The sequence below is a fragment of the Taudactylus pleione genome, unplaced genomic scaffold (assembly GCF_031769625.1).
Source record: "Taudactylus pleione unplaced genomic scaffold, aTauple2 ptg000242l, whole genome shotgun sequence".
NCBI lineage: Eukaryota > Metazoa > Chordata > Amphibia > Anura > Myobatrachidae > Taudactylus > Taudactylus pleione.
In genome coordinates this window covers 4,126,478-4,149,263 of record NW_028284644.1, presented here as the reverse complement: position 1 = coordinate 4,149,263, position 22,786 = coordinate 4,126,478, and the positions used below count along the sequence as shown (strand labels likewise).

General features: G+C 40.9%; 1 protein-coding gene across 6 annotated transcripts in view; it reads left to right on the top strand.

Moving 5' to 3' along the window:
- LOC148516720 (membrane cofactor protein-like) overlaps positions 1 to 22,786 on the top strand; it is a 62,955-nt gene that overhangs the window by 28,083 nt on the left and 12,086 nt on the right. For 2 of the 6 annotated variants that reach the window (XM_088479586.1, XM_088479584.1), the window contains exons 8-11: positions 10,905 to 10,958; positions 13,711 to 13,752; positions 14,299 to 14,355; positions 16,310 to 16,339. In XM_088479586.1, the coding sequence (XP_088335712.1) occupies positions 10,905 to 10,958; positions 13,711 to 13,752; positions 14,299 to 14,355; positions 16,310 to 16,339 (183 nt within the window). The remainder of the gene's footprint in view (positions 1 to 10,904; positions 10,959 to 13,710; positions 13,753 to 14,298; positions 14,356 to 16,309; positions 16,340 to 22,786) is intronic. The other 4 variants (XM_088479588.1, XM_088479589.1, XM_088479585.1 and 1 more) reach the window with 3 other exon arrangements.

Sequence of the window (22,786 nt, the reverse complement as noted above, 5' to 3'; positions counted from 1 at the left end):
ACAGAATGGTGAGAAGACTGTTCCTCTAACTTCCTCCATGCATTGAGTCATTTTAAGTTCCTCCAGTAGCGCTGTAATGCAGCATGGTGTTTGTCGAACTGAAGTGTGAAGGTTGTGTCCTAATGAGATGTGTTGACCCCTCCCCCCAAAAAACAAGAAAAAACAAAAACTTTCTTGCATCCAGTTTATTTTTATATTCACTGACTGCCAGAGGCACATGTCAACAAGCACCTAGCTATTGCAGCTGAGAAGGTGCTGTATTAGAAACCGAATCCACATTTACCCAAATGGACCACTAGTCCTAAAATAACTAGTATGTAAACTCTTCCTTGTGCTGGGATGGTGTAATATAGTCCAATGTAGACTTCTTGTATAGTCCAAGTGTCCTGACTGTCCTTTTTAGTAGCAAGCTTGATGCTAAAGGAAAAAACACTAGGTTACACGTGGCTCTCTAAACTGGCATATACTATGAGTGCCCATGCAACTTGGAAAGATGCACCTTTCTGTAGAACCAGAAGAAAAAGGAGGTTCAGTTAAGGTAAATGAAGGACAGTTAGGATTGGCAGTAGCTGACTGTTTTAGAATTATACAATAACTAATTCATGCTTTCTCAACTGAGTCGGGACACTGCCTTTAAATGTCACCATTCTAATGCCACTTTCTTTCATTGTTTTGGGGATTGTGGCAAGTTTAGGCGATTTTGGAATAAAGTTCTCCTTTTTCATTAATGGCCTTCTCTCACTTACGCTTCACGCTGACCCCCTAGTCTGCCTCTGCATCAATTTTGCAAAGTGGGACGAAGGTCCCCTCAGGAAATCTGCAGCTCACCTTCTCACTGTTTTAGTCCGTCTCAAAAAAGATAATATTAATGCTTTGGTCATCTAGTTCCTACCCAACTCTTAACGAAGTTAATAAAAAAATGCTCAAAATTTTGTATTTCTAGAGGCGCTCCACCCATTGGGCTTGTTGGGCAGTTGCCCAAGGGGCCCACCAACCCGCCTCCCTGCAGCGGCGCCCAGTTGGCAGCCCCCCCACCCCCAGTGACGAGTACTAAAACCCCCAGCACTTGTAGCGCTTCCTCTGACAGACTTCAGGCGTCCGCTAACGTCTGGGTGGGCGTGTCATTGCACAGAGGTCTCACCAATAGAAGAGGCTTGCCTGGTGCCCACGCACAGACCTATTCCCGTCACTGCTGCTGCCCCTCAGCATTGTGCTGGTCACGGTTGTCCGGGTAACTCTGCCGCAGCCGGGGCTGACTTACATTGCTTTGTGCTGGCGGGATGTTACAGGTAAGATAGCAGGAGGGTGGGGGGAGGTAGCAGCAGTGGTGCCCGCAGTATGGTGGGTGCACAGGGGAAAGCTGTACATACTGCTCTCGGTGCATAGAGACTCTCTCCTACACATTGAGGAGGTTCAGTAATTTGGCTGCTGTAATGTGAGAACACCGTTTCCACCTCTTGTGATAAATGTAGATGTGTATGTAGAGTATCTTGTATAAATTCCATTGTGGTTTTCAACTCTGCCCCAGCCCCATAATGTACATTTACAGTCCTCAGTACATCAGAGTACATGTGCAACATTGAAACCTTTAAGTTGTGTTATGATTGATTTGGATATCATCATGCAATATAACGGTCTCACTGTCTGACTCCTCTGCCAGCCACTGCCTCTGTCCTGGCGACTCCCAATCTGGCCACCCGCACCGCAAAGGTAAGGGCTGAGCTCAGCAGCTGCGCAGCATGAATCAAATCACTGCCACAATCCTATAATTATAACATGAAAAAATCTCACTATGACGGGGCTTATTGCTGCAATAATACTAAATCATACTATGATATGGTATAATACTATAGGATAGTATGATATGGTATAATTGCAGCAATAAGCCCCGTCATAGTGAGATTTTGTCATGTTATAATTATAGGATTGCGCAGTTATTTGATATTATTGCAGAAATAAGGACCGGGGCAGTATGAGAGACATGACTGCTCATCCATGGCAGCCTATCTCCAGTGCTGCAGCTGCTGTGGGATATTGATTTGCTTGTGGGGGATCTAAAGGTTTAATTTTATTGACCATTTACATTTTTTTTCTCGTGAATGGGTGGATAAGGGGCCCCAGTGCATCGCTTTGCCCAGAGACCACACTGCTGTTAAGACAGCCCTGGCTCCACCTTACCCAATACTGAAAGAGGCATTCTCAGGGCTGGATTCAATTAGAGGCGAAAAGTGCTGTTTGTAGAACAGTTTCCGCGGATTCGCACTTTCCGCCTGTTTTCAAAGTATCTCCATATTCAATTCCAGGACGATTTCGCCTAAGCAGAAAGTCAATGCATTGTAATAGGCGGAAAAGTATCTCCTATAAATAGCAGGTGAAAAAAGGTGCAAAATTGTTATTTTAGGGTGCAAACATAAGGAAACTACTCAAGACCCCATTGGGACAGCCCCCCAAAGGACAAATCAGCAAAAAAAATTATAAAAATGACCTCCGAACACCCCAAAAAAGTTCTTTAGTTTTGGGGGTGAAAAAGTCAAAAGTGGGGGACAGCTATAAAAACTAGCTAAATAGACTTCTTGGGGTGCTGTAAGGAGGGGCCAAGTGTTGGGATTGCAGGTGCATGTATGAGGGTGGTTTTTCACATTTTTTAAAAGTTCACTTTACAGACCTAAACATATGCTAGCACCTATTTTCAAGTACCCCAAATTTGACTGGACTACTTATTTTCACCAAAAAATACTGCTTTATGACATTCTTCACCATTTTTGCAAAGACTCTAATAAGAAGCAATTTAATCTACTTAAGTACCCCAAACACTTTTTTTATTACAGCTGATTTCCCCACTTCTGACAATACGTTCCGCAATCGCCGCTTTCAGTTTTCGCCTGTTTAGGAATTGAATATGGAGAAAAGCAAGGACGCTCGTGTAAAGTTTCCGCCTCTGAAACAGGCGGAAAGTCGGACAGGTGAAATTTTTCGGAATTTTCACCTCTAATTGAATACTGGCTCCGTTTCTATAAGAAATGGAGACTAATTATAGAGTCTTTTGAACCAGGCACTCAGGAGCAAATATTCAAACTATTTGAAAATACGGAGTGGTATCTCCACCGTAAGCTCCTAGCCCAGAGGTTCCCAAACGCGATCCTCAAGGCTCCCAAACAGTTCAGGTTTTAGAGAGATCCTTGGCTGAGCACAGGTGACTTGAGGCTCTCATACATCAGCAATCGATTGTGGCAATTTGTAATCGATTGTGTATAAAAATCTGCAATATATGGGCTTCACAGATCGCAGATTGCAACCAAAAAGTGATTGGAATTGTTAATCAGATTGTCCAACATGTTGGATTTCACAGATCGATTGGGGCTGTAAATTGCTAGTGTGTGGAGATGATCAGCAGATTTGCAGACCGTTACTAGTAAAATGATGGGTCTTTCAAAATGAGCAGATCTGTGTTTGCTGCAATCGATATGCAAATCACTGAAAAAGATCTGTAATGTAAGGGCGCAGATTGCTAGATTGGGATATCCTAACATCTGGCAATAAATCTTCAATTGTGGTTTTCAGATTGCTGATGTATGGGGGCCTTTAATTAGTACAACAGTCAAATTGATTTAACCACCTGTGCTCAACCATGGATATCTCTAAAACCTGAACTGCTGGGGTGCCTTGAGGACCGCGTTTGGGAACCTCTGTCTTGGCTGATACATAACTATCTATTTACTAAGCCTTGGATGGAGATAAAGTGATCAGAGCTATAAAGTACCAGCCAATCATCTCCTAAATGCCATGTCATGGGCTGTGTTTGGAAAATGACAGTTAGGAGCTGGTTGGTACTTTCTCTGTCCACTAGATCTCCATCCAAGGCTTAGTAAATAGACTCCAAAGTCTTCACCAAACCCCCCCTAATGTTACCACGTACTGGTTTTTGTGTTCAGCTCTTAAGTTTGGCTCTGACAGATGCAGCTCTGTCTAATCTTGCCTCCCTTTCCTGTTTCCTCTTCTCCTTTTTGTGTTACCCCCCCTCTTCTTTTTTGTTAAATTCTATCTTCATGTTATCATTCTTATTGCATTTCTATTTGATTGTCAGATGTCATAGGTTTCTTTCAATACTTTTCTTGAAGACTTGTCATTAATTTCACTGATGATCATCCTTCGCAATTCTAGTATGCCATTCTGTTTAGGAATTGACCTACTTCTTTTTGTTTCTTCTATTTGGCACTAATATGTGTCCTTGGGGCCAGCATCCTTTCATTTCTGCATGTTTCAATGACTATAATTGACATTGTATATAGACTGGAGTGCCAGTGTATTGTCTTTCTATACATTGATCTATATACACTGTTTTCATTGTATCCTTTCATTTTCATGAGAAACTTTAATAAAACAGATTAAAAAAAATAAAAAATAACCCACCTAATTCATGCTAAACGCCTCTATCTTGCACACGTTCCAATTTTCAGCCATACCATACCTTTTGGTAGTTGCGCAAATTCTTTATTATTGACAGCTTATGAATCTTTACAATGGCCACACGCTTATTTCTACACCAGAAGCTACAATGAATATTCTCCTGTCTTCTGTATAAAACTGTCCCTGCGCCACTTACAGTGCATCCAGAAAGTATTAACAGCGCTTCACTTTTTCCACATTTTATATTACGGCCTTATTCCAAAATGGAATAAATTCATTTTTGTCAAAAATCTACACACAATACCCCTTAATGACAATGTATCAAGTTTTTTTTGAGATTTTTGCAAATGTAATTTAATAAAAAAAAAAAAACTAACAAATCGCATGTACATGTACAGCCTTTGCCATGAAGCTCAAAATTGAGCTCAGGTGCATCCTGTTTCCACTGATCATCCTTGAGATGTTCCTACAGCTTAATTGGAGTCCACCTGTGATAAATTCAGTTGATTGGACATGATTTTTAAAGGCATACACCTGCTTATATAAGGTCCCAAACTTGACAGAGCACAAACCAAGCATGAAGTCCAAGGAATTGTCTGTAGACCTCCGAGACAGGCTTGTCTAGAGGCACAAATCTGAGGAAGGGTACAGAAAACTATTTGCTGCTTTGAAGGTCCCAATAAGCACAGTGGCCTCCATCATCCGTAAATGGAAGAAGTTCGGAACCACCAGGACTCTTCCTAGAGTTGGCCGGCCGTCTAAACTGAGTGATCGGGGGAGAAGGGCCCTAGTCAGGTAGGTGACCAAGAACCCGATAGTCACTCTGTTGGAGCTACAGCATTCCTCTGTGGAGAGTGGAGAAGCTTCCAGATGGACAACTATCTCTGCAGCAATCCACCAATCAGGCATGTATGGTAGAGTGTATGGGAAAGATTTCTGGACTGCACAACCTGACTATATATATGATAGGAGGTGCTACCTGATGAGACTAATTGCAGGCACAGAAACAGACAAATCTCAGGTGCACAACTCCAAATTATTAATAATATATATATAAATGCAATAAAATTTTGCAATCAATAGAGGTTTTTAGCATAATCATGGCCAAGGTTATGGGCCTACCCACCATATCCAGGTAACCTCTTTCGGGCAGGTCCCTAACATACTAGGGTTCAAATCCAGAGCGCAGGACCCCCCAAAACTGGCCCAGCCAAGCTGCCCCAGGGCACCACCATAGTAAGAAAAGTGCAGTGTAAAGAGATAGTTAGGAGCAGCTGCAGCTGTATATAAAGAATGAAAATAAAAAAGTGAAGTACATATATATTAAACAAACACAGTATGTTAATAATTTGGAGTTGTGCACCTGAGATCTGTTTCTGTGCCTGTATGGTAGAGTGGCCAGATGGAAGCCACTCCTTAGTAAAAAGCACATGGCAGCCCATCTGGAGTTTGTCAAAATGCACCTGAAGGACTGTCAAACCATGAGAAACAAAATTCTCTGGTCTGATGGGACAAAGATTGAACTCTTTGGCGTGAATGCCAGGCGTTATGTTTGGAGGAAATCAGGCACCGCTCATCACCAGGCCAATACCATTTCTACAGTGAAGCATGGTGGTGGCAGCATCATGCTGTGGGGATGTTTTTCAGCGGCAGGAACTGGGAGACTAGTCAGGATAGAGGGAAAGATGAATGCAGCAATGTACAGAGACATCCTGGATGAAAACCTGCTCCACAGCGCTCTTTACCTCAGACTGGGGCAACGGTTCATCTTTCAGCAGGACAGTGACCCTAAGCACACAGCAAAGATATCAAAGGAGTGGCTTCAGGACAACTCTATGAATGTCCTTGAGTGGCCCAGCCAGAGCCCAGACCTGAATCCGATTGAACATATCTGGAGAGATCTGAAAATGGCTGTGCACCGACTCTTCCCATCCAACCTGATGGAACTTTATATGTGCTGCATAGAGGAATGGGCGAAACTGCTCAAAGATAGGTGTGCCAAGCTTGTGGCATCATATTCAAAAAGACTTGAGGCTGTAATTGCTGCCAAAGGTGCATCAACAAAGTATTGAGCAAAGGCTGTGAGTACTTATGTACATGTGATTTCTTAGTTTTTTTTATTTTTTTTTATTTTATTTTTTATTATTAAATTTGAAAAAAATCTCAACTTTTTACACGTTGTCATTATGGGGTATTGTATGTAGAATTTTTGAGGACAAAAATGAATTTATTCCATTTTGGAATAAGGCTGTAACATAACAAAATGTGGAAAAAGTGAAGCACTGTGAATACTTTCCGGATGCACTGTACACTGTAAGATAGGGCTATATTAATACTTCTATTTCATTGTATGTAATTTGTTTGTGTCATGATCCCCCTAAATATAGAGTGCTGTGTCTGCACTTTATAAATTAAGTTAATACCTTCCTGCCTATCATGTGCCCCAATAATTTGTATTGTGAGAAAGCATTTTCTCTCCCAGGCAAATATCTGAATAAAGAAAATAGCAGAAAAAAAGAAAGTAATTCAGGTGCTATGCAGTGATAATTCACTACACTATTACATGCAACATCAGCAGCTCTCAAGACATAGAAGGGGATTCATTCTGAGTCGGAAGCAGCTGCCTCAGTGTCTGCGGCTTTTGTTGGGTCTCCCGTCTGCGACGTTATGCAGATGCTGCTATGAAGTCATTCCCTGATGTACATCCAAATGTGTAAGGACTGAGATGTGCACTGTCAGCGTCCGTAGTTGGTGAAATTTGCACCAGCCCTATAGCAGGTGCAGTTTCTCCATCCGAGCATGGCCTCCTATGTGAACGGTTGAGCGTCTATGTAGGCAACCACTCTCGCGACACTACCATATCACACGCCAATAAGACGGACCATCTTTGTGTGTGCGCTAAGCCACCTCTGTCACCTCCCAGGAACACCCACTACATTTATTAGCACATTTCTGAGGCCCTGCCTCTTGCATGCGCTCCAATCACACCTCCGACTCGTGCTATCTGGATACATACACAGTGCAACATAGACACGTACGAAGAATAACAATAATGGCTCCACTGTGTCTTACATCTGCAGTGCGTGCGACTCCTAATCGGGCCCAGAGTGTCTGCACAGTCGTAGAAAAAAAACATAAATAAAAGGAAAGAACTGAACCACACGAGTATTTGACCAGAAATTAAAATTTTAACTATTTTAATAACACAAATGTTTAATAAAAAAAACTTATAGTAAAGGAAAAAAAAATAAAATCTAAATTATAATAAGACTCAGAAGCGGCATGATATTAAACCTGATGACCAACATATCCTAACTCACGGAGCCGTGTCAACTTATTTAATCCCAGTGCCATACCGTACTTGTACAATATAAAATTATCGTTCTCTAAAGATGAAATATTGCTTCTGCAAGGATGACAAAGTTCAGTGTATATTTGAATAAAGATTAATGCATTTTACCCCAACATTCATTAATAGCACTATAGTGTCACCCACCAGACCGTAACTTACAGGGTCTGGCGGCGTCTGGTACCCTGTTTTGTTCTCCGGCCTGTGTACGGCATGTCTGTGTGCCACAGTGCCCGCCAGGTGCCAGCCCCAGCATCTCCCTCATGGCTCCCACTTCTATGTCTGTTCGGCGCGGCCATCTTGCAGATTATGTCATACTGCTGGTAGCTTCCTCATCAGCAGCTCCTAATAACCTGACATGACCGGACCAATCTGCACCTTATTTCAACCACCTGAGGATGGCAACACTCTCCCTAGTGGAAAATTACTTTCAGTTTCCTGCACCTTGTTTATGGTTCCTGTTCGCTAATCCTGCAGCACTCCAGCAGTGCTTCACACCTTGCCGCTTTTGCAGCACTCCAGCAGAGCATCACACCTCGCTGCACGTTAGCAGTACCTCTCACCTCGGTGCTCCTGCAATGTTCCAGTAAGTGCCTCTGTCCTTGCTGCTCCAACAGCACCTCAGCAAGTGCATCTCACCTCACTGCGCCCACAGTGCCTTAAGTGTCTCCCTTTGCTGCTCCCGCAGCAAACTACACAAGTGCATCAAGCATCGCTGCTCAAAAATACTACAGTAATATATCTTGTGTATTGCCTCTACTTTCTCAGCCTCATCAGGTGTCTGTTCAGTCCTTGCGTGCTACCTAGTGGGCAGTGACCTGCGGACAACCGGCAACAAAGTCCATCATGCTTTGCAGCGATTCTTGGTAAACGCAATGTGTCACACAATGGACTCTGAGTCCGTCTTTCCGGACCCAGAGTAGTCACTTCATCTGCTGGGGTGCACCCACTGGCCGCTACAGTAAACATAAACCTGCTGAGTCTAGTTAGCACCTGGTGGTTTGGCACTTTTTCCCGGATTCGCCCCTACATGGGTGCCGCTATGTTAGACTGATCAGCTGGTTAATTTTATTCCAATCGCGGAGGAGCTAGGTTACATCATTGACGTTTCAAAGCTCCCTATTTAAACACCTGCTCATTGCCAGTACAACCAATTTCATATCTGTTCCTGGCTCCAGTATCCGCAGCTCTGATTCCTGGTTTAGTTCTGATTACGGTCCGCTGCATTTACCATCTGGTGCACGCTCCATAGTGTTCATCTGAGTTTGTGAGTGCTTCGGTTCCAGCCTCCTAGCGTGGTGTATACTGAATCTGCAAGTACTCAGCACCATTATCTCTGTGTATTATTACTCAATACATGCATAGTACACTTTCATCACCTGCATGCATTAGCATTCACAGCATGCAGAGGGCACATCCTGCATGCATCTCTCTTCACAAGCCTGCAGATAGCAGTACTGTCGTCTGTGCCCAGTATAACTCAATACCCCAAAAGTGCACTATCATCACCTGCGTGCATTATTATTCACAGCCTGCAGAGCACCTCTCACCTGTGCACACTATCACTCATCACCAACAGAGTGCATTCAAACTCAATTGCTGGGTTCCAGCAAATACCGCTTCCAGTGCAGAGCAGTTTACCAGTTACACTCCGCTCTAGTGCCTTTCTCTGACTACCACTCCAATCAGTCCAGTCCCTCTACTCCAGCTCTGTGTCATTAGACAACCTAGCTATGTGTCATTAGATAACATAGCTTTGTTCATTCCAGCTCCAGTCAGTTATTCCCAGAGGTCCCAGTTCCGAGCCCAAATAAAACCCCAGATTCTGACAGTAGAGGACTTGGTGCTTTTTGGGTAGTCGTCCCACCCACTGGAAACTGATCAGAATCCTCAAACTCACTGTGTCTTGAAATAAAGAACAGTTTAGTCTATTAGCTCCCAAATCACAGCGCCCCGAGTATCAGCATTTTTTTTTCACGGCACACCTAGGCCAAAAGTTTGAGAATTTCAGAAATAATGTAAAATGTATGTGAATTGTGCTTACCTGTCATTCTTTGGTTCAGTTATGTGGTGGCGGACAGGGTTGCTTTCCTCCGTCGTCTTTTTTTTTTTTTTTTGGGGGGGTATGTTTTTCTCACTACACAGAGAAGTGTTTTTAAGGGGAGATTTATCATTGTGACAATAAAGGCCCTGATTCAGAGCCGGACGCTCTGACCAGAGCGCTCGCTCTGAATCAGGGCCCACCTCCATAATTATGGAGCGTCCTCCTGGACGCTCGTATAGCTGTGGGTCACCACCCACAGCATATACGAGCGTGCAGGTTGATGGTCGCGATGGTCTTGACCATCGCGACCATCGCCACTGCGAGCCGAAGCCTGCGGTTGAGTTTCTCAACCGCAAGGCCCGGAGTGATTTTGGCACTATCAGAGCCAAAATCACTCCCACTGACATCACTAGCGATGTCAGTGGGGCCGGCTTCTGACGGTAGGCGTTCCCTTGGGAACGCCTCCGTCTGGGAGGCACGCCCACCAAAGGGGGCGTGCTGTCAATCCTTGGCAGGGCTGTAGAGAGCGGCCACGGGCCCCACTGCTGAGAGGGGGCGTGGTTAATCTGGGGGACACGTCTTTGCTGCTGTACTGGAAGGTGCCGACGGCCACAAGGTGCACCAGCGGCTGCACATGGGAAAGTTTGTCCCCCTCAGCAGCTGCTGCACCCACAGGACGGCGGGGAGGAGGGGATGTGAGGGCGGGGAGGGTGTGCACTCAGGAGGAAGTCTCTCCCCATAGATGCCAGCTGCTGTGGACTATATTATCTGCAGCTGGCACCTATGGTGAGAGACGCTCCACGCCGCTGTACAGGGGCGCGCCAGCGGCTGCACAGGGGACAATATCCCTCTTAGCAGCTAGCCTGGGCCAGGCCCCTCCAACAAGCCCATGTAATTAGTACCTTCCCCCTTCCTCTTGCCTCTGATCCTTGGAGAAAAGGCTGTTAATAAGAGAGCAGCCACAACAAATGTGATCTTTTCTATGAAAAGCAAATCATGGCTGTATTTAAAAATTCCTGATAGCAGAAACCCCTAGAAAATACATTAACAGTGAGTACAATGACAAGCACTGAGGCCAAACTAACACAAACTTTCTGAAATCAGGTATGGTCACCCAAAAGCCAACAACTGAAAAAGGAAAACCAACAGAAAGTACAGGTATGATAGGAACATATTGCACGATCTTTATTGAAACCATAACTAAACCCTCATAAACAAAACTGATTATGTATGGGATGCCGGCGCTCAGGATCCCAGCGGTCAGAGTCCCGACAGGGCTGGGATACCGACACATGACGGTCAGTATCCTAAACAATCACTTCCAGTTACTCATTTCACCTTTTTATATATGCTGTGCTTGTTTACACATTGTTGCATAAAACACACGGCTTGATTCAGAGACTGACACTAATGCGATCGCAACTGCGTTTTCATTCAGTTGCGAAAATATGCTAATGTTAGCAAAGAGCACTTGAGCATAAAGGCGCCCGCTTCTGCCTTCTTACCTGCGTGCGATGACTTATACCTACGGTAACATCGAAGTACATCGGGCGCCATCTTACCCTTCAGACCTGCCACAGTCATGGGGGCTCTTCTGACACGCAGAGATGCGTATGCAATCGCAATGGCTAATTTATGTACTCCCTTGTAACGGTATTTAAACAGATGGGTACGCCTGCGTTTTTGTGACCACTCCCCATTACCAACCCAAACTTTGGCAGTCTGTCACTCACTTAGTGACGGATCCCTCTGTGCATGATTGCAATCGCAGCGCTCGCGAAGTGTGGTGCATGTGCAATGGCAAACAATCGCTCGATCTGCGTTAAAATTGCATTAGCGTCCGTCTCTGAAACAGGCCCACAGTAAGGTAGTGGTATGACACTTAGGGCCATTTTGCACAATTGCTTATCACAGTTAATTCGATACGTTTTAATTGGTGCTAACTTTTTGCACAAAATGTGTATCGCGCTATCATACTAGTTGTGGCTTTTCGCATGTGCAAATTCTCCATAGACAAAAGTGGGAAAAAATGTTTCACAATCTCAGTGCAGGTGAAAAAGTGTGCAAAACCCCTATTGTTGGCTAAAAATGTTGGGACTTGGTTCATGAGTCCTTGGACACCCCCTCTAATGATTAATTAGGCAAAAATATTTTTTTTAATTCGCTTAAGTTGGCCAATAATATCTAATTTTTAGGGTGTAAAAGTGTTGGAAAATGGGTTTTAATGTAGTGGGGTTGGTATTTTGGGAGGGTCTATGGATGGGCAGGTGTGTTTAGGATAACCGGTAGATATTTAACATTCTTAAAACTGCAGTTTTAGGTCACAAAAATATAATTACACCCGTTCTAATGTACCCCCAGTTTAACTACAGCATTTCTTTTTTCCAAAAATTATGGATTTCTATAATTTTTTCATTGTTTATATGAAAATGCTTAGAACAGCTATTTGACACAATTTAAGAATCCCAAACCATTTTAAATGTCCCTTAACAGACTTCTATACTGTTACCCATTATTAGTTGGAGTTTTTTTTGTGGTACAGGAAGCTTTCCTCATTTTCACCTGTACTTTTTTTTGCCACTAACAGAATGGAGAATTTTCATACAAAAGCCACGTCACATTTTTTGCAATAGGATAGTGCTAAAAGAGGCAATATCGGGCAAACAGTGTGCTAAACACACACATGCGAAAACTTTTCGCATCTAATTGGATATGGCCCTTAAATGTAAGCAGTTCCCTGTATGTGAAATAACAAAGTGTGGCTTGGGTCTGAGCGCAGTAGAATAACCTATTTTGTGGTACGGTTGGGCTATACCTTAGTAGATCTTTGTAAAAATGTGTGAGCCAACAAAATGCTAATTTGGACAGTCCCTAAACCTAGTGTTAAATGTATGGCTAAAGATTCAGGGGTTCTGGACTATAGACAGACAGTAAAAAGATCGACCGTGTCTAAATAGACACCAGATGTTAGACAGTCAGTAGGTCGACTGAGACAAAAGGTTAACAGGGACAAAATGTCGACGTGCAAGAAGGTTGACAGGTGCAAATGGTTGACTGGGTCAAAATGTCGACTGAAAAATGGTCAACATGATTTTTTTATTTTTAGGGTTCAATACTTACCTTAGGGTTAGGCACTTACCGGAGGGTTAGGCACTAGGAGGGACGTTTAGGGTCAGGCACCTACCTCGACGGTTAGGGTTAGGCACCAGGAGGGAGGGTTAGGCACCAAGGGGAGGGTTAAAATTGGTGTGAAGATTAGGGCTAGAAAAAGAATAATAATAATAATAATGTGTCGACCATTTTTGTGTCGACCTTTTGACCCTGTTGACTATTTGTACCCATCAACCTTATTACATGTCGACCTTTAGTGTTTCAACCTTTTTGTGTCTACCTTTGAACCTGTCAACCTATTGACTGTCTAACATCTGGGGGTTAATTTACTAAGATGGGAGTTCTATTTAAGAAGTGATGTTGCCCATAGCAACCAATCAGATTCCAGGTATTATCTTCTAGAAGGTGCTAAATAAATGAGAAGTAGAATCTGATTGGTTGCTATGGGCAACATCACTTCTCAAATAGAACTCCCATCTTAGTAAATTTACCCCCTGGTGTCTATCTAGACATTGTTAACCTTTTTTACTGTCTATCTCTTAATCCACACCCAAGATTCAGATACTCTGTTATCTGTATACCAATAGATAGATCGATCCTTGGAGGAAAAACCGTTAATAAGGGAGCAGCCACAACAAATGTGAGCCTCCTATTTGAAGAGCAAAACATGTCTGTATTTAAAACTTCCACAGAGCAGAAAATACAATAAACAGTGATACCAAACTAACACACTAACGCACCCTAGATCTTCCCATTACCCTAAACCACTAACAAACTAACGTGCATTTTATTACATCAGGTATGGTCACCCAGAAGCCAACAACTGAAAAAGCAAAACCAGGTATAATAAGAATCTATTGCATGATCTTTTTTTTTTTTTTTTCGACGCATAATTAAACCCAAATTAATTAAACCATGTAACTCCAGAACACTTTCAACATGATGATTACAAGAGAATTAGGGGAATTTTTTTTTTTTTTTTTTCTTTTTTCTGAATGGGTTTATTTATTCTTTAAATATACTTTCTGAAATCTGATGATGCATACTTGCTGGTGTGCTGACTTCATGGTAATTGATTTTCATCTGTATATTTGCTTCTATTAACATAACTGTGTTGTTGTTGTGTGTTTTTTGTTTTTTTGTTTTTTTTTTTGTTTTTTTTATACTACCAAGCTACAATAATAAACTGGTAAATTTTATTTGAGGCCATTGACCAAATTACCTAGGAAAATGATTCAGCACTCGCTCATGACTTGAAATTACTTCTCATCCAGTGAAGTCGCGTTCTATGTCGGATTGATTTGACTCTACTCGGCACGGGTCATATATACAGAATACTTTTTCATTTCCGAATTATAGTAAATGTCAGCCATTTATTTTATCCTAGGTTCGACTACCACTCTAAAACCAGCAACCACAAAGAAGATAGATACAGAAACTCATGGTAAAATTTTAAAGGTTATATTGGTGTGGTGCGAGGTTGTTTTTTTTTTGCCCTCTTTCTTGTAGGTTACCTTAATGGTTATAACAGTAGTACTATACTTTTTCCCTTCCCTTCACAAACACACCAACTCTCAGTGGCTATAGGACCTTAAAGATCACAGGCTGGTGTGCAGAGTCACTATTTGTAGGGCAATGTAAATGTTTAAATTAAAATAAATACAAACTTTAGTGAATTGATTTTTTTTTTTTCCTAAAATCATATAGAATTTTATGGGGGCAAATTGAATGAATTAATAGCGATGTATGGCAACTAACATTACTGTCTATTCCCATAGAAAACCTTTTGCTATTTTTCTCACACCTTTATGGAAGGCTAGATGTAAAAAAGGTGTCTGCACTAGTTATAATACAAAATATCCCAATTGTATAATAATTATAAAAATGTATTAAACATTTATTTGTTAAACATGTATAAGAGAACTGCAGTTCAAACTAAAAACATAAACATACATTAAGCATTAATACACAGTATAAATGTGCCTCCAAACAATGCGAACTGTAGCAAAATAACTAACACAATATTGCTATTATAGCACTACACAATGTTATTGCTATTATAGAACTACACAATGTGTCTGAGACGCCTCAATGGAGTATTTGAGACCAGTATAAAATTCAATCCCCTCTATATACCTTATATGGAATTGATCACATATATACATAAGGAAAAGAGAGGCATTAGGTGTGGAATGATATATTGATGTATAGTCACCATACGAGATCACTTGTGGAATGAGCCACCTGTCCAATGCAAAAGCTCATGCGTATATTGTATGACCACAATGCGTTAACTCCGTATCATAAGAAAGCCATATGCAACCTGACTATTGCATAATCCTGCGTCACGTTCTGGATCACAGAGCTCCAGCTTATGTATTAAGTGGCTCACAATAGATCCACGTTCTGGCGTCTCCTTATGGTGACACCGCTGGCGGCTCCCAACCAGGCCAAGAAAGTAAATGTGACCGTGTCTTTGGATTAGCGTCGCTCCAGCAACTCGCGACCAGGTGATAGAGGTAAATATAGCAATGTCCAGTCTACCATGTGTAGTGACTGAAAGCAGTATACTTGGTTATGGGTGGAAAAAATGGATACCTGTATACTGCGACTCCGTATGGTGTCGCTTCTCCACTGATAAAAGACGGCTCTGCCCCTGATGGTGATAGGCAGTTCTCCAAATTCTGGGATGCCGCTGATGGTCACAGAAGTAATGTCCCGTTAATAGGAGGTATGAAGAAAGTATGAAAGCAGTCCACTGTATAGCCTTGACTAGTTTCTCCCCTTTCTCAGGGTTTTTTCAAAAGGAAATGAAGTATGGAGTGCTAGGGAATATTAGCAAAGATAGGAAACCTTTTTACATAAACCAGTGAAAAAAACACATGCTTTAACACAAAGTCCTGTCTATGCACAAAGGTATATCTCTTATTTACATCAGGAATAAATGTCACATAGAACAGAAAATGCAAACGAGCTTGAATCCACATGTATAATACAACTCTGAGGTTATATATCGGTATTTTTTGTTTGGGTAATTTTTAAAAAAAAAATCTATGAAAATCAGATGCCTTAGACCACTGACAACTGTCTTAAGCTCCCACTGATGTCATTCCCCTGAAATATAAAGACAACCAAAATTTGTTGCAAGGATCTGGTGTTTTTCATTTGGTGGTGGTTGTATCTATTTTTTTTCTCCATAATAAATCCGGAAAAAATAACAAATATTGTATTCTGAAAACTCCAATTTGCCAGTTCTATTAACATGTGCTGTGCAGAAAACAGAGCATTTTATTGCAGTATATAATATAGTTGCTTGTTTGTTTTTATTATTTTTATATTGCCATTGTGATTTTATTTTTTTCTGATTTAATAATTATTTGGCTGTTTTTGTCTTTTAGACTCGGGAAACCATGTTGGTGCTGTTGTCGGTAAGCCACTTATTTGTATTTTCTTCGTAGCATTGTAATAAAATCGGGAAAGCAACACGCATCAGGTCACTACTTTTACTAAGCTTATTTTGCTAATCAGGGGATTATATCTGGAAAGTATACCTATGTTAAATAACAAATTGAAATTGATTTAATCTCTAAATACTAGTAAATTTAAAAGCATTAACAAATAAAGCCAATATAATTTATGGAAACATCTGTAAGCATGCACAGGCTACAAAGAGTGACAGTAAATTACTTAATATGCATTTTTTTTGTATGGTTGATCCTTGTGTATAACTTATATTTGAAGTTGATTGTCACATTCTCTCACCAATGGCATTTGGTGTAAAATAACAAACAAACAAAAAAACCCTATATAGATTTAAAATACAACATCTTATTTACATTTGATTCAAATAGATTTGAGTCCAATACAGAGTGCTTGATATTTTATAGCAGTTGCATTGTAGAAGTGCTGTATTTACAAATAACTAATTGGGCTGCGCAGTGTGAATTCAATAATTATATTTAGCAAAAAGGTATATACCAATAAATGTATATGAAGATGCTTCTGGTAAAAGATTCAGCAATTTAATATTACCAATAGGCGGTATACAATAAAAAGATAGAAGAAAAAATACACATCAATATTTCAATAAATAGTACACAATACAAATGTAAAAACAAAAAAAAGGTTGTTTGCAACTCTGACTGCTGCTACCAGGTATCCGAACGGCATAAAAAGTAACCAATTAAGGGGGGTATTCAATTTGGGAGCAAAAAGTCTGTGCTGGACTTTTTGCTCGACACCAGAGGTTTTGCCGGGATAAAGTATCGGGTGCGTGCTCTCTTTATCCCCGCATTCAATTTGGAGCCGGCGAAAACGGGACCCTGCGGAAAGTTAACTATCGGAAAAAATAGGGGAATTTTCGGGAAATCATCCAGGGACCCCCCTAATGATGTCCTGACATGTGGGAACACTATGGGTTCCCCCGTTTTTTGCTGCGGAAGGTAAGTAGGGTTTTTTAAATAGCCACGGCAGGTGCTTTTTTGCGCCTGTGAAGAAGTGATGAAGAATAGCACTTAGGTTTTTTTTGGGGGGGGGGGGTAAATTGGGGTACATGAAAATGGGTGCAAGCATACTTTTAAGTCCCTAAAGTGCATTTTGAAAATTCTTAAAAAATTAACCTACCGCTACCACCCACATTCTTTAAAACACCTGCCGCATGCTTGGGAACCCCCCCTCCCTGAATTAATTGCACCAGTTTAAAACTTTTGTTTTGTTTTTTAACCCCCAAAATTCAAGTTAAGTTTTTGGGGTGTCCCAATTTTTATTTCTTTTAATTTTTTTAGGGCCATTCCCAGGGGTGCAGGCTATTTTTTTTTAAAGCCTGCACCCCTAAACCTCAATTCTGCACTTTTTTTCATCACCTATTGTGTGGTGAAAAGTTATCCCTGTTTTTTTACAAAGACTTTTCACACCGGCGAAAAGTCTTCGAAATTGAATACGGGCATAATGAAAACAGGTGAAAATTATGTCATCGGCGATAAATTATCGCCGATAACAGGTTTTCGCAGCCAAATTGAATATGGCCCTAAGGCTCTTCTACATTCCCAGCTGAAATATATATATATATATATATATATATATATATAATGTGTGTGTGTGTGAGCCCACACTCTGGGGCCGCAGAAAATGTTTATTCGGGCCTCATGCGGCCTACATGTTTGACATGCCTGGTCTATAAACTATAGACTGCGGCATTGTGATACATTTTGGATACTTATTAAGCGCACTTCAAAGGGATTCAAACCAGCTCCTTATAACAACAACAAACTGGTGGAATTGAACAAGGTTTTACATCATTCAGCTGCGAATGTAGAAGAGCCTTAATTGATTACTTTTTATGCTGTTCAGATACCTGGAAGCAGCAGACAGAGTTGCAAACAACCTTTTTTTTTTTCTTTTTGTTATATTTGTATTTGTACTATTTATTGAAATATTTGTTTTTTATTGTATACGTCCTATTGGTAATATTAAATTGCCAAATCTTTTACCAGAAGCATCTTCATATACATTTATTTATCGGTGTATATACCTTTTTGATAAAGATAATTATTGAATTCAGACTGCGCAGCCCCATTAGTTATTTTGTTAATTATTTTAAAGTTTATACACATCCTTTTATGTGGGGCAGCGGCAACTGGAAATTTGTGTTTTCCAGAGAAAGCGCCATTATTGGTTATTTTACTTTCTCTTAGAAGTGCTATATGCATGTTCTGTATCTTTGTTTTGTTATATTGCAGGAGAAGACTTTTTCTTTTTTTTTTTTTAGAATGGTTGGCCGATTAAAATGTACCTTTTTTATTATTTTTGTTTAAGTATTGGAGTGAAACAGTTACAACAGTAACATGCATAGTTAAGGAAGTGTACAAAAATACAGACAGGCCATAAACATGAGAATAAGTAATAAAGCAATACAAAATCAGACTCTCAAGCTTACCAAAACGTTCTGGTGCGGTCAACCTAAATTATAGGGAACACTCAATCTAGAGGTCTCTAAATGACAGGCCTGGGTCTGTCACCAGACGCAGTTCTGACTGGGCCAAACCTGTGTGCTCGTTCAATTAGCATGGACGAATAAGGTTTTTTTAGACACACCAAGGGCCAATACCAGGGTATTTGCAGATAATCTATAAAGGCTAAACTTTGGTTGAACATGGAACAACTATAAACCGACAAGTCTCTGCATGATGGCATCTTTTATTATATCTAAAAATAGGTGTGCAGTCCAAGCCCGCTCCCCTTTTCATCTACATTTGTGTATATATTGTACACTTGGAGGCTGAGTCTCCTTCTGCTTGGTATTCGTACCCCACCCATATGCCCGTGTTTAAAAGGAAGCAGAGAAACACAGCCCAGGTGCAGACAGAAGGTTTCTGTGGGTAATGGAGGGGGCAACTCACCAAGTCAGTGGTCTGGGGCAGCAGCCAGGACACAGATGCTCTCCAGAGGTCTCCGCAAGACAAAGCACCACAGATCCATAGCCCAGAGTCTCTGCAGAAGGTACACCACATGCCAGTAGGATATGCAGACATGAGGACAGGTTTAAAACTGGCAGGCACCCCAAGACTGTAAGACAGGACAGAGCACAGGAGAAGATCTGCGAGATGAGCTTCTCTTCAACAGTCACCAGGGCAAAACTGGTCCCTAGCACAGCCACCAACCTCATTGGGGAAACAGCCATAAAGATGACATCGCAGCCAACGTGTAGGTGGTCTCAGGGCCCCAAGCAGGGACGGCTGCAACAACACAGGCACCACGCCAGTGTCAGAACCAGAGTCCGTTATAGCAGTTAGAGTAGAAACCCCAACAGTATCCAAATAGTGTCTGACGGAGTGAGGTCCCAATGGCAGCCAGTCCCCGAACATCAGCACCAAAAAGCTTGCCAGTCATGCCTGGAACAACCCGGAGTGACACATTGAATTTCTGAGGGGTGGCCAGAAGCAGGAGCGTGCCCGGAGGATGGGTAAGACACTCTACAGCGGTGATTTTTAACTACGCAAGATTTTAAAATTGCCAAGGCACACCATCCGGCGATACGGCGTGTGCGGCCTATGAAAAAACACATATTGGCTCCCACATAAAAGAACACGCCCACTGGCCTCCGCAGGAATAAAGCGCACTATATTGGCCTCCACAGAAATAAAATACATTACAGCCATGCCCAAAAGTTTTGAGAATGACACAAATATTGGTTTTCACAAAATTGGCTGCTTCAGTGTTTTTACACCTTTTTGTTAGATGTTACTATGGTATACTGAAGTAAAATTACAAGCATTTCTTAAGTGTCAAAAGCTTTTATTGACAATTACTTTAAATTTATGCAAGGAGTCAATATTTGCAGTGCTGACCCTTCTTTTTAAAGATCTTTGCAATTCACTCTGGCATGTTGTCAATAAACTTCTGGGCCACATACTGACTGATGGCCACCCATTCTTGTCTAATCAATGCTTGGAGTTTGTCAGAATTTCTGGGTTTTTGTTTGTCCACTCGCCTCTTGAGGATTGACCACAAGTTCTCAATGGGATTAAGGTCTGGGGAGTTTCCTGGCCATGGACTCAAAATGTCGATGTTTTGTTCCAGAACCACTTAGTTATCACTTTTTTGCCTTATGGCAAGGTGCTCCATCATGCTGGAAAAGGCATTGTTCGTCACAACTGTTCTTGGATGGTTGGGAGAAGTTGCTCTTGGAGGATGTTTTGGTACCCTTCTTTATTCATGGCAAAATTGTGAGTGAGCCCACTCTTGGCTGAGAAGCAACCCCACACATGAATGGTCCGAGGATGCAAATTATTTTCTATGCCTCATATATAGTAGATCAATGCATGACTGGTAACTACGATGTGAATATACCTCTACATTCTGAATTTTAACTTGTAGTTTACAAATATATAGATTATATGTTGCGTCCAAAGCATATTAGAATCGCTATACTTACTGACACACAAACTTTCCACCTTTGTCACAATTTGTTTGGAATAAATGCTTGTCTCATTACACTATATGTATACAATATAATAATGTAATGAATTGTCCTATGCACCAGTGAATGTTGTCTAGATATTTATTAATTATGTTCTATTTTTGTATATATAATGTATATCTGGTTCCCCCTTTTAAAAACCAAATGAGAAAGTTCTTTCCTGCAGGTGTCCAAATGGATATGTCCATTATGTATTGTGAATAGATGATTGCCACTTAAATCATTTGTGTTACAGATGCAATATATAAAATGCTAGGGCAGTGGTTCCCAAACTTTTTTGAGTCACGGGGCCCTAGAGTATCAGGATTGTTTTCACGGCACCCCTAAGTTTGTTTGTTATTGATAAATTCAGAAAAAATTTTAGTGAAGTAGTAAAGTGAATTAAATTGTGCTTACCTGACATCATTAGGTTCAGTTATGTGATTGTGGACAAGTTTGCACTTTTGTTTGCCCACATATTTACATTACATTGACCATAATAAAATTTGATTTGGTGCTCGACCACCCATCTTTCCCATATACACCATCCTGAGGCACCCCTGCAAGTGTCCCGAGGCACCCCAGGATGCCATGGCGCACAGTTTGGGAACAACTGCGGTAGGGTGTTCATTGGGCAATAAGACCATCTTAAGTGGCAAGATAATGCTGTAAGTTGTCTTCATCATCATTGTGTAATGTTGCACTAGCAAGAGTACTAAAAGGCATCCATTTTGCGCTAAAAAAAACTGTAAGGGGCATATTCAATTGATTGTGTTAATTAGAAAAAAACAGCACAGGGTTTTTTTTTCTTTTTAAAGGGTCCTTTTCTCACTGCGTCATAGCAAGTCAAATTTTTCCTAAAGGCATTTTTTTTAAGGAAAAATTGCCGGGACTTGCTTCAGGACCCCTTGAACATTCCCCTTACCTCCCCAATGACTAATCCAGCAATTGGAAGTTTCCAACTAGTTTAATTAGTCCAATAATTAAAGGTCATTATTGCTTGTTAAAAAAATGCATCAAAATAAATTTATTTTTTAAATTCAACTAAAATTAAATCACTTTTTTTATTTTATTTGTCATGAAATGAATTTCATTTACTTTTTTTATTTTTTTTACTTTTAAAAATATTGCACATATCGGCCATTTAATGCATTTTTAAAGAACAATTTTTTTTTCTTTGGGACTGTAAAAAACAATAAAAAATTGAACCAATTTGAACAAACATTTTTGTCCATTTTCCAGTGTTTAAGATCATATGGTTGATTTTCAATTGCTCCTATAGATTACCAGATTTTCATTCCAACCAGCCAGATTGGACAGCTATCTGACAGATACACTATACAATTATGCCCAGCATAAGACCTGAATGTCACCCAATGACAGATTGATGGTGGCTCCCACATTTGCTCTTTAGATCGGGGCATTGAAAAGAAATTCTCCAATCTGTGGAGAAAATTATCACACAATAGCATTGATTTTTGCAATCCATGTTACAGAGCCACCAGAATCCCTCAATGTTGGAAACACTCAGGACTGTAGAGTACTTTAGGGTTGTGCTACAAATGCATCGATCAGTTTCTTCTAAATCATGGTGAATGATTATTCATGATATTTGGCTAAGTGGAGTTGGTTTCCAGTATATTTGTTTAGGCTTTTTTTTTTTTTCTTAAATTGGCAGTTTGTGTAAAATTCTGGAAATTAGCATTGTTTGGTGTACAGTTGTGTTTGTTTTGTTTTTTGTTTGTTTTTTTAATTTTGCTTTGCATTTTCAATTTTACACCTGATATTGCAATCCCTGGAATGTGCACTTATGCCAACTGTTGCCCTTTCTGTTGATGGTATCTCCCTCATATGTGGCATCATCAAGGAACTCTAGTGTTTCACATTAACACATTGTGCTGACTTGACACTGAAGATT